Source organism: Cheilinus undulatus, linkage group 1 (assembly GCF_018320785.1).
Source record: "Cheilinus undulatus linkage group 1, ASM1832078v1, whole genome shotgun sequence".
Classification (NCBI taxonomy): domain Eukaryota; kingdom Metazoa; phylum Chordata; class Actinopteri; order Labriformes; family Labridae; genus Cheilinus; species Cheilinus undulatus.
The window spans coordinates 13,739,863-13,757,424 of NC_054865.1; the positions used below are offsets into that span (position 1 = coordinate 13,739,863).

The 17,562-nt window shown below is 38.2% G+C and overlaps 1 protein-coding gene across 1 annotated transcript in view; it reads left to right on the top strand.

Moving 5' to 3' along the window:
• ntrk3b (neurotrophic tyrosine kinase, receptor, type 3b) overlaps positions 1 to 17,562 on the top strand; it is a 420,803-nt gene that overhangs the window by 67,438 nt on the left and 335,803 nt on the right. The window contains exon 2 of the mRNA XM_041788625.1: positions 12,922 to 12,996. Coding sequence (XP_041644559.1) covers positions 12,922 to 12,996 — 75 coding nt within the window. The remainder of the gene's footprint in view (positions 1 to 12,921; positions 12,997 to 17,562) is intronic.

Here is a 17,562-nt window from a genome sequence, read left to right on the forward strand (position 1 = left end):
AACTATGACTACTTATATTAGACACACAATACAAATTTGATTTACGGAGAAAAATGTAAAAAATAGTTCAGTTATTCAAAACCAACTCTTGACCCATTATTAAGTTATTGTACACAAAAAATGTTTGTGCCATATTAGAATGACTCCAGAAGTTTTCCACAGTTCCACAGCTGAAGTCTTTTAAATAAATTAAGATGCTAATAAAAGGAGCTAACACAGGGTAACACGTTGGTGGTGTCATTTTCACACCATTTTATAGGCAGTATAATTTCTGAATAATTTGATGTTAAAAGTACACTTGTTTGAGTGCTAAATGCTTATTTTTCATAAACCAGTCCTCAGCAGATTGCTTGAAATAAGTCTTTCTCTTCTTAATCTTATTTCAAGAACTAATGTGCTTTAATGACAAGTGGACTGCCAAGATTGTATCAAGAAATCTCGACTAGAAAAATATTCTCACTGTATCAGCAGCCAGATTTGCTTGTTTTAAGAGCAGACACTCAAATCAGAAACTTATCTTAGATTTGACAAGACATTTTACAGCGTGGGTTGGTGTAACAAGTGCTGCAAGAACTCACTCTCTAAGAAATCTAAGCAAGTTTTTTTTTTCATTTTGCAAGAAATGGTTAAGAGTACGATAAAGAGTGTAGTTGACTCAAAGATATTCACCCGGAATTTAACTGGACTGTGTCTAAAAGTGTAAGTGCATAATTTTTACTAGAAATTTGACAAAAATGTGCTCAGATTTATGTTTATCAGAGTGAAACCATCCCCCTTATGTCGCCAAGTTTAATTCTTCTTGCAGCTTCAATCATCACTCACACCTTTTTCTCTGTCATTTTTTACGTACAAATCTGTCGCTTCATTTTCTCAAATCCTGAGTAGCACATTAATATCTGTTGTGTGCTCCCTCAGTACTTCTGTCACTTTAAACATTCATACATCAAGCTCCAGCAGAGCTGTCCAACATGTTGTTCAATCTCGTCTCTTCTTCTGCTGTCATATTCCTCCTTTGTTCTGTTTCTTGTTTTGTTATCTCCGATGAAGAAATAGACGTGGTTTTCTTCTCTGGTGTTCTACTCACAGAAGCCCAGAACAAGATAGCAGGTAGGGGTTGAGTGCGTCGCCCAGGGCCGCTGCAACGCGACAGATGGCTGTTGCTGGGATCGAATCTGTTACTGTTTGGTTCCAGGGTGTTTTCCTCAAGCGCTGAACCATCCTGCCACCCAGTTCAGATTGTTCTTTGTTGGAGGCCATTTTCTAAAGCAGATGGAAGGTGGCGGTAATTTCATAGGCTTGTATATAAGGGAGCAGGCTGGAAGATCTGCCAGTACAATTTGTTCTGATAGTGTCCTGCTCATTTCCTTTGTTTTTCCTCCCAGATTTATATCAAGTCATGTCATGGCAAATTTATTTAGAAAGGCCTTTTGAGAAAACAGAGGAGCGGAAATTCTATAAGAAAAGAGAGAAGAGCCAGACTTTCAGAGCTAAACCTCACAACCTTTTTTCTGCTTTTATTCATGTTGACAGTGGTGGCATTAAAATGATTGCACTACCTCACTCATTTTAAGTCTGCCATAGAGTGTCTACTCAAGTGTAAATGTTGCCTCCTCCATTACTCTCCAAATTATGTTGGTTTTATTTTTGCTCCATTCTACCAAAGTGTCCTCAGAGGAATAACAGGACAGAGATTGAATACTCTCATATTATCCCAGCATCTTTGTTACTCCTCTTTTCACTCGCATCCACATGCATATTCAACGTGCGGCGGACAATCAGCGGCTGTGAGCAGCAGACGACACGCTTGGGTCCACAGGGAGGTATTTCCTGTATCCTCTGTGCGGTTTGTTGACAGGCGCTTGATGAGAATGGAGATAGTGTTAAATTATATCGCAGAGCATGAAGCAGCGCCGCAAATGAAAACATTTTGTGCTCACGTGCAAGAAGATGATTTTTTTTTTTTCATGTCACAATACTGCATCAGTATGGTTTACAATCATGCTGACATTATGGCCCGTTTATACGGCTCGAATGCAGCCTCAACAGGAGAGGTAACAAAAATTAAACCATTTTGGTGTTTATTAGAGTGTAAAAAAATCAATGCTGCTTACATTAAAGCTGTGTTCAGCTCTTATTACCACAGCTGAACCTCTGTAGAGGGCTTCAAGCACACTCACATAAACCTTGATTATAGTTTTGATCAGTTCTTTGTGCAACTTTTTGCATGCTTCACATAACATTTAGGGCGTTTTCACACCTTTAATCATTTTGATGTGGTCTGATCATGGAGCAGTTGTTAAACTATTGCATTATTTATTACAGGAACATTTACAAGAGGACCAGAATGTTTGATATGTAAGGATATTACTTTCTAATTCAATAGATCCCAACCATTTTGACTTAATATTATCAGTATTATTAATATTGTTATAACTCCCTGCAAATAACTCCCTATACTGACCATAACACTCTAATGTCACAACAGTTCTCCATCTAGGAAAATCTTTGCCATAGGCCTCCAGTAGTCTGCATTGCTGTCTTAACAATGTCTTCCTTGAATATTTAATTTTAGTTTTAATTTTTTTCTTTTGTCTTTTTCATTTCCTCCCCCTTTTCATCTCTCATTATCCCTCATGTACCACTTGAATATTACTTGTCTGTCTTGTTATTTTTCACAAATAAAATAGAATTTGAAAAAAGACAAATTGGGGTCAAAATTAACAGAAATAGTTGTTTTCATTGATAAATACCAACCATATTATGAGTTCTTGCAAAAATACCTTTGGATTAAGGAATTAAATTTGTTATTATTATTTTAGATAATATATATATAAGTAGTAGTAAAAGCCTTGTTTTCTCCCTGGGATATGTGGCTTACCCTTAGGTGGCCCAGACCCCCACCCTACACCCCAGATAGACTGTCTCATATCCCCATTGCATGGATATATTACTCATTCATCTGGGAAACCTCCCATGGAAAGCATTTGGGCAAGGAAGGACTTTTCAAAAAATTCTATGAATGTGATTGGACTAACGTTCTGTCTGTCACATTCCTATGGGCCAATCAGAGAGACAAGACAAAATGGGGTTGTATGCATGTACAGCTCTGGTTGTTACCTGAGCTTGACAGAATGGCGTTTATGAATAGTGGAGCTTGTTGATGGAGAAAACTCATGCCAAGGCAGGTTGGGAGAAATGCAAAAACTTCTTCTCTGCCAAGAGAAACTTACAGCCTGGCTCTTTGCTCTTATCTTGGAAAAAAAAAGCGTACCCCAATTCTGATAAAACTGCTGCTATACTATAGCTACATCTGAGCAAAACACTACACTGCCACTAACCATTGCTATCGACAAACAGTACACCCAAACCCCGCCTGTGGCTACCACCTCATTCTCCTCAAATGATGCTGATTGGTCAGGTCTGTTCTCAGATCGGGCACAATCATTTCAAATTAAAGCTTTGAAGAATGAATTTGCCTGATGACAAACATGGCTTACTTAAAAAGCATACATGTATAAAACCATATTTTCGAAGAGCATATTTAGAAGATGATTCTGAGTCACAAATAAATCTTCAAAAAATAACTAAAGGAAACATTTTGCTCAACACGCATATCAAGACGCTTTTAATCAGCATTATAACATTACCAAATCAAATTTTTTGCAACCAGCTGCTCTTACTTACAACAACAGATTATAGCATTTAACAGGAGAAATCCAAAAAAAACCACTTTGTTTACAAGAGGGATGAACTGAGCATGCTCCAAAGCGCTGTGTGTATGTGTCATGGAGAGGGGCTCAGCAAGGGAAAACTGTGCTTCTGTTTACTGATCTTGGATTGCATCCTTTCTCCAAAAGTCAATCAATCAAGAACTGCCACTTAATGGCAGTTTTTGGTCTACCTGAGGGTGATATACAGCAGTGTTTCCCAACCATTTTTCCTTGGAGCCCCCCCTTCATGTACCTAAGAATAGTGGAGCCCTCCAAGGACCCAAGAGAGGAGAAAAGGTGACACACTAGATTTTAATTGTTTCCCTGATAAAACTCTAAAAAAAGGTCTATTCATGCTTTTCTTACCAAAATACCTTTGTATGAACTACTTAATAACCGCTTTATCATGGTTTAAGTCAATCTAATTTTGGGAGAGTCAGAGCAGATAAGGCCTTGCAACCCCCCTAAGATCTTTGGCATCCACCCCTGGAACCCAGGTTGGGAATCAATGATATACAGCATGAGTTATATCCATAAACAAGCTCCACTGTATAAACTCAAGCGCCAGTCTGTCAACCAGAACTGTGCATGCCTGCAACCTCCTTTTGTCTTGTTTCTCTAATTGGCCCGTCATGAATGTGACGGACAGGATGTTCGTCCAATCACCCTCAAATAATTTTTTGAAAAGTCCTACTCATGGACAACGAGGGATTCTCATGACTTTTTAAAAATATATCTCATACAGCCAGCAGCCTGACAGGAAGTGCTGAACTATCAGTGAAAAGCATTTGGTAGTGTTAGCCTGCTAGCAATTTTAAACTGATTTCAATGTACAATGAAAAGAGTATTACTAAAGTCAGAACCACCCAGATACTCAATGTGAAGATTATAGCAACTAAAATGTATATAAATATACAGTATACCAAGGAATTTTTAACGGACTCCCCACTGTACTGCCAATCTTATTCTGTAACATGACTAACAGATGCAGGACCCTCCGCAGATCTGGGACCAGAGCAGATCTGGTATACTGCAACTTATTTGGTGCTTACCAAGATTTAAAAACTTAGATTAAGAAGTGTTACACAATTTATCTTGTTTTAAAAGTTAATTCCTTATTTTTAGTGTGTAACTTTACAGTATAATCTTAAATCAAGCATGATCATATATTTTTTGTCTCAATTAGTCAGGAAGTCCTTAAATTAAGTAAAAAACTGTTAAAATAAGTCCACATTAGTTCTCTCACCCACAGTCTCATCAAAATAGATCTTGTTTCAAGACTCAGTAACAAACTCAAGTTGCTTGATTTATGAATCACACAAAGAGCATCAATAAAAAAATGCAGTTTATTAACAGAATACCCCTGACTTCAAAGAAGTCATTGCAACATTGGAAAGAAATAATATAGCCTGATTTCAGTAGAAACATTAAAATGTTTGGTCTAAAAATATGGACTGATTTTAAGACTCTATGGTTTAGTTTTAACATGATTTAGACTTATTTCAAGATGAACCAACTTGTTTTAAGACACAGCTTAGTCATTCTTTGATAATATATTTTTTTAAGATTTTTTTTTCATTTGGTAATATTTCATTATATCATCATAACTGTCCAGCTTAATTTTCTAAAAGCAAGAAATTAAAGAAATAAATTTTCTTATATTTACTATAATTCACTTATTTTAAGGCTGTAGAACGTTCAGTTTAAAGCAATCTCTGCTTAAAAGCAGAATTTTCTACTTATTTTAACTCTTGAAGGGTTCTGCCAACTTACTTATTTCTAGATTTAATAATCTTATTTGAAGATATCTTATTAAGTCAAATTATCTTGCCGCATGGACAGATAATTTCATTAGTTTCGAGAACCTTCTTCTCAGATTTAGTGTTTTTATCTTATGTTAAGCCCCCCTTTTTGCAGTGTACTCAAACAAACCAAACCAGAGAATGAAAGCAGACGGAGACCTTACCTTTTCAAGTGGTTTGGGTCTGGTAGTTTGGCCCGCATCAGGGTTCTACATGAGGCTTTCACACCACTGCAAATAAGCCACAATAAACCAGCGGTTAGAATCGAGCTTATTTTAACTAAATCCAGGCAGGTATGAAAAAACTCTAACTTTTGTCATCAGGGCGAATGTGTGATTTCTGATTCAGTCAGCCAGGAACTGAAGTATTAGGATGAAGGTTTCAGCTGAATTGTCATATTCACCTTTTCAATTTTTAAAAACTTGGTTAGACATTTTATTCACCAAAAATCCTTTTTTTAAAAAGACATTTTTCCTTTCCTTTCATTTCTCTTCTTTCTCTCCCCAAACTACAAAATCATATTTCACTGAAAACTCTAAAAAGTCTGATCGCTAAGAATAAATCCTTTCTGGTTCTTAAAATGTTCAGTGTGGAATAGAGTTCCTCTGAGGATGAAAAGAAGTTTTCTGAAGTTTTAATTAGAAATTTTTATCTAGCAGGATCAGCGAGGGATTATTTCATTAGGAACTATTTCATGGAGTTCAATAAAAAAGGAGTTTTGTAATATTTTGGACTTATGTTGTATTTAAAAAACTGATTATCACTCTGCTTTTATTAAGCTGACTCGCTCTTCATGTCTGTCACTGTTATCTGGTTCATGTTAATGCTTGTGCTTTATTTTGAAGGCCGGTCAAATGTGAGAATTTAGTTTGATCATAAATGACAAAGATAAGGACGGATTATTGTTCAGAATATTCTAGTAAGTCAACACATGTTGCTTCTGTACAGTAGTGTCCATATTTACCATTCCTACTCCATTCTTTAAGAAAATAGACACAAATGTGACGGTACATGTAGCTGAACATCATTCACTATCATAGTGGGCAGTGAAAGATAACATTTACTAACTGGAATTTGTTACTTTTGAATTTTTCTATTTTTTATTTATTTTTTTAATCAATTTAGAATTCAACTTAAGATACTCCTTGGTGCTGAAATGTAGCTTAATATAGTTTCACTTATCTTTGAGGAGACCCCAGCCTCAAACCACAAGGGTCCTGAGAGTGTGAAACCCTGTGTGAGTCTGCGTCTCCCTCTGTCACTGTGTTAACACCACAGGACGGTGAGTAAGCAAAGCTCTGAGGGGAAGCCGTCCTTTCTGCTCACAGGTCACATTAATGACTCAGCTCTGTCCTCAGAATCACCTGCCTCTTCTTTGGCACCTGTCTCAACATCAGCAATGTCACTGTGACGCTACTGATGATACATCTTCTCAGCAGCGCTCTTACACTTCCACGCTCATCTTACTGAAAGTTTGTAGTTTTCACACAGAGCCTAAGTACCACAGTCAAATAGTTAGAACAGATTTATTGGAGTCTTAATGACCAATATGTGACTGATAAGTTATAAAATCATTTCTTATTGCTTTGGTATTCAGTTTGCTTGAAAATGTCCATCATACACTAAATCTGCTTGTCTTTTGTAAAGTAGTATTTTTTCTTTCTTGTGGGTTTGTATTAGATACCTGTAAGCAGTAATATTCATGGCAGGAGATACTGATAGGTCATATGGTTCTGCAGAGGGGTCTGTTTGCATCCCATTAACATTATTTTTAGAAAGAAACAGCTTAACAACATCTGGATGAATGACCTATCTGAGAGACGATGCAGAGCACCTGGATGCAAAATGAACTGTTCTAATACCTCATGGTACTCTTATATGCATATATTCTTTTGTATATTCTTATCTTTGACCTTTCTCATAATTATGTTGTTTTATGCAGATCTGTGCAACATGGGTTATGCTCCATATAAGTTCTTTGTGCTTCTCTGGTTTCATGTTGATTGTGTTTATTGATCTTCTGTAGAGACAGAAAAATGTGCGTAGCACTCGGAGTCCGAGACAAATTTCCCTATGGACACAATAAAGTGTATTGTGTAGTATCAAAGGTGTGCTGTGTCAAGATAAATTCTCTGGACTTTTTAGCTGGAAAGCTTTATTTCAGCAACATTTCAGCACACTGTATTTGTTCCTCTGCCAGCGGCATATGGATCAGCTGTTCAGGACAACGCAGCACTTTTTGCTGAGTAAACTCAGAATTATGTTGTGTATTTTGAAATTATTTCTAAGTCTCAAATGATAAAGAAATATAACCGACAGCACAGTGATGGTTGCAAAGATGTTTTTCTAGTTCAGTTTTCCTCTTGAGCAACAGACATGCTGTGTTTTCATCCAACCATGAGAACCCACTGTGACACAGGTGCTACCCAGACTTTACATGTCCTGCATATATGTGTAACTGAAACCATGACATTTTACAGTGGTCCCAATTCAATGTCACTGAATCACGCTGATCAACCACTGCAGTGTTAAGAATGCACTGACCGTCATCAGAAGAAGACCCTGATTACACTCCTAGCAAAAAAAGACATGGAGAGTGAAGAGTCAAGTCAGTCTCTCAGGTCCATTAAAAAAAAAAAATAATAATAAAAAACTTTTTCTGACTTGTTTTAAAACAAAACATGCAAACTGAATAAAAAGAAATACTACCTCAGTAACATCACTGTAGATATAGCTCGGTTTTTTACAGCTAGAGTAACTTGTTGCATAACTAGCCTCTATGATGTAGTATTTATTTATTCAGTTTGCACATTTTTTGTTATAAAACATATCAAAGATTTTTTTGTTAAACTTTAAAGATAGAAGGTTGATGTATGTTGTGAAAATGCAAATAAATTTGCAAATATGTGTTACTAAGCAAAAAATTCCTGATCTTCAAATAAAGAATAAATTTACCATAAACGCTCAATGTGACATATATGTAACTTTTCAGATCTTTGCCAGTAGGGGGCAGTATTAAAATAAAATAGAAATGTGTTCTATGTGGTCCATTTGGTATGCTTCATATCCTCATCATCATTTAGCTCCAAGGGGAAAATGAGTCCAGGCTGTTATGGGTTTAAATAAGTATATTGACCATGAGGTTGTGCCATTATGCATGAAAAAAAAAAAAAAAAAAAACATTAACTAAAACTTCCTCCATTTGGCTATTCCAGTTTACCTGGTGTTGTGATTTAACTTGTAACTTGTGAAGGTCTATGAAACATCATTACCATAGCAGTTAGCTTTCAATGGTGGAGCTGCAGACCACAGGCATTTGTGAGCCAGTGTTCATTTTTACAGCAATATTGAGTCTTTAGATGAAAGTGCCTTTTAATTTTAGCCACCTTTTCCTCATTTCCTCCCCTAGTTTTAGATGACGAAGACTAAAAATTATAGTCCTGTTTTAGGCCAACACATTGAGGTTTAGTCAAAATTTTAAGTCAAAACATTTAATCTTATTGCCTGAATTTGGTGCAAAACACACCTGAGTCTTCAGTGTGCCCTGCATAAATCCACAGATTTACCCTAACGGAGTGTGTTCTCTCATGTCATGGACTTTGAAGGTGTGTGCATTTTAGTCTTATTTTAGTCCTCTTGACAATAACTAAACTTACTTTTTGTCATAATTTTTGTTCTCAAAGATCGTTTTATAGTCTGGTCTTCTTCACAGAAAAAAGTTAGTTGAAAATCATTTTTAGAAAAGGGTGTGAGCTGCTGCTTCTGATTTGAGCTGAACAATTTGAAAAATAATCTTGTGATTTTTTTTTTTTAAGTGATTCATTATGCTTTTTCATTTACTTTTAGACACTTGAACTAACGCTCCAAACTGTTGTACCTGTTAGAAAAAATATGTTAAAATTTTGCCTGTGCCACCATCCTCCTGTCTGTATGTAAACAGGTTCACCTGCAGAAATCAGCTTTTATTTGCTGTACATTTAGAGTTCTCAAACAATTCAGCAAACAATTTTTTTCACTTTTCATCTCATCTCATCTTATGATCAGAATAGCTGCTATTCAGAACGGAAACAGATTTTAAAAAGTCACTGACTGGAAAAACATCCTGAAATGGCATCACTCTCCCGGCTAACTACTCCCACCTGCCAGCCTCCATAAAAAAATTGGCACCTGAGTCGCCAGCAGTGTAGTCATGCATGGTGCTGGTTACATTTGGCAGACCTGTTTCCTCCTCGCCACCAAAGCAGGTGATGCACCCGGAGCACAGAGCTCAAATAAACAGAATGTCTCAGAAGCTGCCTCATCATTGTGCAGCAGATGCACAGGAGCCAGAAGAAATGCTGCAGGAGTGACAATGTCGCCAAAAACAAATTAGAGGAGGATACTTTCTGCTGCTATCATAAAAGACAAACTGCTATCTGATCACAACACTCTCACTGGAGCAGGATGTGTGGAAGCATTCATATAGTGTCTATAGGGCTGTGTGGAGGTTTGTCATTTTGTGTATATATGTATTGTACAACCCCAATTCCAAAAAGTTGGGGCGCTGTGTAACAGAATGCAATGATTCTTATAAACCAAGATTTTATTCCCAATAGAACATAAACAACAGATCAGCTGTGGATAAAAGATATGAGCTCACTTTGAATTTCATGGCAGCAACATATCTCAAAAAAGTAGGGACAGGGCCATGTTTACCATTTTGTAGCCCTCTTCTTTCAACATCAGACAACCTGCTGGAGTATTGGGAAAAAAATGTAACTTGAGAGTTATATTAATTAATATATCGCTTCATTACTCATATTAATGTTTACAGATGCTATTCTACATTTGCCTTTTTCAATAGTTTCAATATAATCCAATGTTAGCTCATTGTTTTCAATTTTGGTTTAGTTTTTATTACTTTTTAAAAGCTTGTTTGATATTTAGTTTAATGCTTGACTTTGGAAATATGCTACATCTTATTTACATTTTTTATAGTTGTGGACAGGCCAGGTGCACATATTTTTTGCTAGAAAAACATGAGACACTGATTTTTGCATAATATGTCCCCTTTAAGTTGTCAGTCTAAACAGGTCTACTTAAAAACTCAAGCAGGGAAAAATGAACATTTTTAAAAGAAAAGGGAAAATTAAATCTATATGGAGTGTATATTGCCCAATCCTTTCTTTTCACGTGACATCAGTTTGTATATTATTAGGCTACTTATTGGCCCTCATGTCTAGCTGTAAGGACTGCTGGACTGTGTTGTGAAGAGAGCATAACCTACCAGGCTACCGTACATTGTAATATTATGGAGGCCGACATTCTGAGCAGCACTAAGATGACGATATTATTACAAATAAAACAAAGTATCGACTGTGTAATTATAGATGCATGATTAAAAACCAGCTGCAACTTTGACAGGCTTGTTTGACGTTAGCTCTAATATTGCTATGATATCTAGCTCGCAGATTTGTCATGTTGTCTGAATATTTCACTCTAACGTGTCTTAATTGTTTTGGAAGCAAAAGTAAGTCCATACATCCTCTATGGATGTGGCAGAAGCCACCCTGCTGGATAGGAACCAGCAACCAGCTCACTCAGACCTGAAGGCTCGCATGATCTTGTTGTCCAAATAAGGGGATAAAGGAGGAGTCAAATGTCTGCTGCCAACTAGTGGTCAGATGATGAAATTACATCACAAAACTAATGCACCAACAATGTAGATTATTAATTAATAGAATATACATGCAGAATTTTGAAATATAGATACAGCATCGTGCTGCTACTATTTACTAATTACAGCCAGCTGGTGGATTTCTGAAAAATGGGTCAAACAAGACATTCCAGATAAAACTGTTTCAGTGCTGTTCATTTGAAGGGTTGATGTTATAGTAACAGGGATATAAAGACAAAAAGAGAAAAATAAATTCACTGTGTTTAGGGGGCTGGGTGGGAAGCTTTAGAACAGTGGTTCTCAACTGGTGGGTCTGGACCCAAAAGTGGGTCACAGAACAGTTTTCACAGGGTCACACTTATTGGACACGCATCAATACCTTTTATTTTACCCTGTTTTACTGTGAAATTGGGTAAATTTAAATGTTTGATCAATACTTCAACTAATTTAGCTCCCTTTCCTGCAATAAATGGCTACTTTTCCCACAATAATGAAGTAATTTAAAAAGTCCTCTGGGAAATTGGCAAAAATTGACACATAATGATGGGGAGAGAGGGTATAAAATTTGTCATTTTTGTCCCTTTTCTTTTTTGTGTTTTCATCCAATCATGCTCCGGAAACTTGGATTGCCATCTGTCATAAGACAGAGGCTGGACTTTAGGCCGGACCAGTTGAGAACCACTGCTTTAGAGGGTCTGATATGACCCCTGGACCATCAGTTGATGATCACTGGCCTAGGTCACTGTCTGTTTCAGCAGTAGGGTCATGACGTGGATGTTCCAACAGCCTAAAAACCAGCAACAGTCTCTTGGTATAAAACCAGAAGTGAAAAGGCTAAAGACTACAGAGACCATTGAGCTTGACCTTTACTGTGTTGCATGCTACTATAACATGTGTCGAGTGTGACTCAGCCCCCCACTTCCAGCCCCATGCCATGTCATATCGGGCCCCGAGGTGAAACCCTATTGCCCTACATGCCTAAGACTTGTGCAGACGACTGTACTTTGCCTCAGGTTGTTTTTTACCTCACTTGCCCTGCCCTCCCCCGCTCTCGTCTTTGTGCAGCTTTGACGTAGAGATCAGCCAAAAAGCTGTCATGCTGCCATTTCACAAACGTCTGTATGTGACTCCTGATTGTTGTGTTGGCATTGATTTGATATTTGACATTTAGGATAAAGTTCCCTTCAGCATTTAATCATATTTTCCCTTTTTTCCCCAAAACAAAGCAGTAAAGCCTTTGCCTTGTCCTCAGCTACATCTCCTCATTTCCCCGGCTTAATTGGATCGGTGTGCCCCGTGTGTGTTGCCTGTTTCATTTCCAAAAAATAACAAACAAATCATTTACTAATACTCTTTTTCCTAAAGCTAATTTGACAGCGGCAGTGTTGCTCCTTTCATCCCGGCACAGAGAGAGTTTTCTCTGGGAGTCTGCTGGAAGTATTAGGAGATGTAAAGTCATCTGGACTATTTATTTGCTCTGTCCCTCTTACACTTCTCTCACATAGTTTAAAGCTCCACAGGCTTCCTCCTGGCAATTAAATCTATCAGAGGGCCGCAGAGGAGCGCTCTGTCACAACTGCTCCAATAATTGCAATTTAAATGAATATGGATTCAAAATGTCTGACTACACACAGACAGCCATGTTGCAACAGAGCACCCAACAAAAGTTTGCTCCTGGTTTGCTTGTTTTTCCTCTTTGGATGAACGAGAACGTCTCATTTATGATTCCCTCTCTCTTCTTCTCTGTTTACAGACACATAGAGAACTGGACAGGATTGCAGACTCTCAGAGACGTGGATATGGAGCTCTACACTGGACTACAGAGACTGTGAGTGTTGCTGCTGTTCTCTAAAGAGGAGACTGATGATAGACACTACACTCTGTTTCAATCCCACTGTGTCGTAGATCTGAAGAAGGACAGTGAAACCTGTACCGCTGTTAATCCCTGTTTTTCATCAGGTTTGCTTGCCCGCTCGCTGCAGAGAGGCCGATGATAGAGCACGAGTGTCTGCAGCCGGAGCATCACCAGCACCGCGCTGGGATTTGATCCGATACTTGTCTGAAAGTGACACAAACCCGGCTAATTCTCAGAGAAGATGACAAGGTGTTAGTGAGGGCGTGCGGGAAGACGAGGGAGTGAAGGATGTGTTTCTGATCCTAACACAAGCTGATGTTTAAACAAGCTTTTAATTCTCGACAGTCACACACCGGTGGAACATCCCCTCTGCTTTGCTTAGCCACTGATCAAATAACACTAAAAAGCAGCAGGGAAAATTGAATTAAGGGTCCCTACTGTGTCATGGGGATTTTTTTTTATAAATTCTCATCTCTTCGCTTCTTAAAGCAATGCCACGCTCCTTTCCTGCTCTGCTACCCTGCGCTATGAGGCCACATTCTCTACATTCATCTCCCCCAGCCAGTCCTCCCTCCCTCGCACGCTCCCATCCGACCTCCCCTTCCTCTCCTTTTCTTCTCTTCCTGCAGAGGACCAAATTCTCCTATGCCTTCCACAGTCAGAGCTGGCCTCTCCCCTGATCCCCTTGATCCCTCATCAGGGAGGCCAAGTGCAATATCTCCTGCGCTGAATTAGCATTTTTCTCATTACCACTTCCTCTCTCCTGCTGCCTTGTCTGGGGACGCTGGCTCCTCCCCAGCTGGGGCAGAGTGCTCCCTGGGCAGGCTGTTACCTCGTGTCATGTTGCCTTGTTTGGATGATAGTGGTTTGAAGAGATGTGCCAGAAAAAGTTACTCTACACATTTAATATTTTACCTCATCCATCTATTTTTCAGTGGAATGGAAAAAGATGCAATTTGTTCAAATAAACACTGACTATTTAATGACATTATATAACCACACATCTCTGCTGATGATTACATCAGCTGTTATAGCTTATATACAGTGTCTATTCTCATTTATACACAACTGCAACATTGTTAATGCTGCTTCTTGTGCTTTATCCATATTTATCAAATATCAACATACATTTTTTTGCTCATTTGTCAAACTTAAATGTTTCAGCTCATCAAACAATTTTGAGTATTAAACAACCATAACCTGAGTAAATACAAAATGCAGTTTCTAAATGTCAATTTCATTTATTAAGGGAAAAAAGTCATCCAAACTTACTTGGCCCTATGTGAAAAAGGAATTGCCCCTCTTCCTAAATCCTGAATTAACTGGGATTAACTGCATATTTGGGAAGGCTGAGTTCAGTTTCACTGGCCACACCCAGGCATGATCACTGCCAGACCTGCTAAATCAAGAAATCCCTGACAAAGTGAAGGAAGCTAAAAGATCTCAAAAAGCAACACATCATGCCACCAATTAAATAAATTCAAAGTCATTGACATGTATCAGTCTTAAAAGGGTTACAAAGTCTTTTCTAACACTTTGGTACTCCAGCAAAACACCATGAGAGCCATTATCCACAAATGGGGAAAATTTGTAATAGTGGTTAACCTTCCCAGGAGTGGCCAGCTTAGCAAATCACTTCAGCAACTCATCCAAGAGGTCATGAAAGAACCCAAAACATCTAAGGACCTGCAGGCCTCAAGTGACTCAGTTAAGGCTAGTGTTCATGAGTCAACAATAAGAAAGAGACTGGAAAAAAATTACATCCATGAGGGAGTTCCAAAACCACTGCTTACCATAAAAAACACAAAGGCTTGTCTTACATTTGACAAAAAAAAAAAAAAAAAAAAAAAAAAAAAAAATCTTCATGATCCTCAAAACTTTTGGGAAAATATTCTGTGGATTGATGAGACAAAAGTTGAACTTTTTGGAAGGTGCAATAGGATGCATCCAGTTGCATCTGGAGTAAAACTAACAGCATTTCATACAAAGAACCAACAGTCAAACATGTTAGCAGTGCGCTGGTGTGGGACTGCTCTGCTGCTTCAGGACCTGGACCACTCATCGATGGAACCATGAATTCTGCTCTCTACCAGAAGATCCTGAAGGAGAATATCCGGCCATCAGTTCGTGACCTCAAGCACACTTGGGTTATGCAGTAGGACAATGATGCAAAACCACTCCAGCAAGTCCACCTCTGAAAGGCTAAAATTAAATCTTATTCAGATGCTGTGGTATGGCCTAAAAGCAGACCATCAACGCCCAACAAATCTCCAGAGTGGCTAATTTAGACAATCCTGAAAAGAAGAGTGGGCCAAAATTCCTCCACAGCCATGAGAAAGACTCATTGCCAGTTATCACAAACACTTGCTTGCACAGCCAGTTATTAGGTTTAAGGGTAATTTCCTTTTCACACAGGGCTGGGTAGGTTTGGATAGCTTTTTTCCCTTCATAAATGAAAGAGAAAACACCAACAAGCAAACAGCTAACAAACCTTTTTAGATAACAAACTGTGAATAGTAATCAAACAAAAACAAATCTGCTTTAATGCAGAGGTTATTGCTGTTAAAATTCAACTGTACAGCTGCTTTCATCAGATATTTATCTCATTGTCAACACATCCCCTGAAAGCATCCAAACTAACAATGCGTTAGTCCATGTCTTAATACTTCCTGACATCCTCAGCCTCTGTCTGGTCTGCAGAGAATATTCAAAAGCAGGTCACAAATCTATAATATATGAATGAAGGAAAGGCTGAGTAAATTCCCTACAGCTCTACCTACTGTAGTTTTTCATTAGCGTTATCTCTAAAACAGGAGTAAAATGTGCCTTTGTTGAGGACTATTTTTAGATGTGGATTAATACATGGTTGGTGCATTTATTGGCATTTACACTAGCAGAAGGTCAGATGTTTCAGTTAAAACTGCAGCATTTTTTCAGGTAATGAAGGAACAAAACATCAAGATCAACAGTGTGATTCATCCATTTCTTTTAGAGAGTAAGTGAGGTTCTTGGCACAGAGGAACGAGATGTGCCAAGCTTGTTCCTTCATTATACAGAATTGTCGCTTGTTTTAATTGCTGATTCATCACAAGTTTCATTGTTTGGTGGGTTTGTTGACTTCATTCAAACAAAGGCTATAATTGGACACGTCTTTTCTATGATGGTTAAGTTGGCATGCACCAAAATTCAAGCTTAAAGGTACAGTGTTTAAAAAAGATTCTGACTGTGCAAGATGGAGACTAGGCCACCAAGACACCTATGATGACTCTGAAGGGGTTACAAGCTTCAGCAGCTGAGATGGGAGAGACTCTGCAGACAACAACTGTTAACCGGGTTCTTCACCGGACAAAGACAACGCCACTGTTGGAGAAAACTCAGATTCATTCTGGACTATAGTTCACCAAAAGGCATGTGGAAGACTCCATGGTCAAGTGGGTAAAAGTTATTTGGCCAGATGAGACCAAAAATGGTGCTTTATGGCCATCAGACAAGACGCCAAACACTGCACACCACCACAAGCACATCATTCCTATTATGATGGTGGCAGCATCATGCTGTGGGGATGCTGTTCTACAGCTTGCAGGACAATCTTATTCAGTCTGCAGGAGAACTACAGCCTGGGAGAAGATTTATTTCTAAGGAACACAATAACTCAAAGCATACAGCAAAGGTTCACAGAAATGGTTAAAAGACAACAAGGTGAATGTTCTGGAGCGGTCCATATGTCAATCCAATAAAGAATTTGTGTCTGGACTTGAATAGGGCTGTTCACGCCTGATCCCTGTGCAAGCTGACAGAGCTTGAGCAATTTTTGCTAAGAAGAATTGGGTAAAATTTCAGTGTCCAGATGTGCAAGCCTGACTGGGGCCTATCCACACAGACTCAGTGCTGTGATTGCAGCTAGAAGTGACTCTACTAAATACTGACTTGAAGGGGGTGGAGATTTGTGCAATTATTTTACATATGTTTTTATTAAATTGGCATTACTTTGTAGAAATCTGTTTCACTTTGACATTAAAGAGATATTAAAAAATGTACAAAAAAGCCAAATTATATTAACTATGATTGTTTTATAAAACCAATAAAAGGGTAAAACATCCAACGGGGTGAATACTTTTTATAGGCACTACACATTCATATTTTATACACTCCACAAAGTGAAACCTCTCATTAAAAATTGTTTGGGAAATAAGTGAGTAGACTTCATTGAACAGACCACTAAAACTTCACCACAGAAAAAAAAAGCTGCTATTTACAGAGCATGCTGTTTTCATCACTGTCATCATTACTGCTGTGAGGATAATCAGAGCTCAGCAGTCATCTTTTTACTTTGTTGTGCTAATTTCTGGGGGATCATATAACAGTGAAACTGTATTTAAGTTTTCTTAAGAACACACTGTTTAGTTGTGAAGCCCCCTCTTAAGGGCCATTTAAGGCCCTGGAGCCACACTTTGGGAACCGTTAGCTTGATGAAAAACAGCAAATCCAAATAGCACAAAGTGAGATCAGACTTCATCGACAGCTTTGTACAATTAGCTG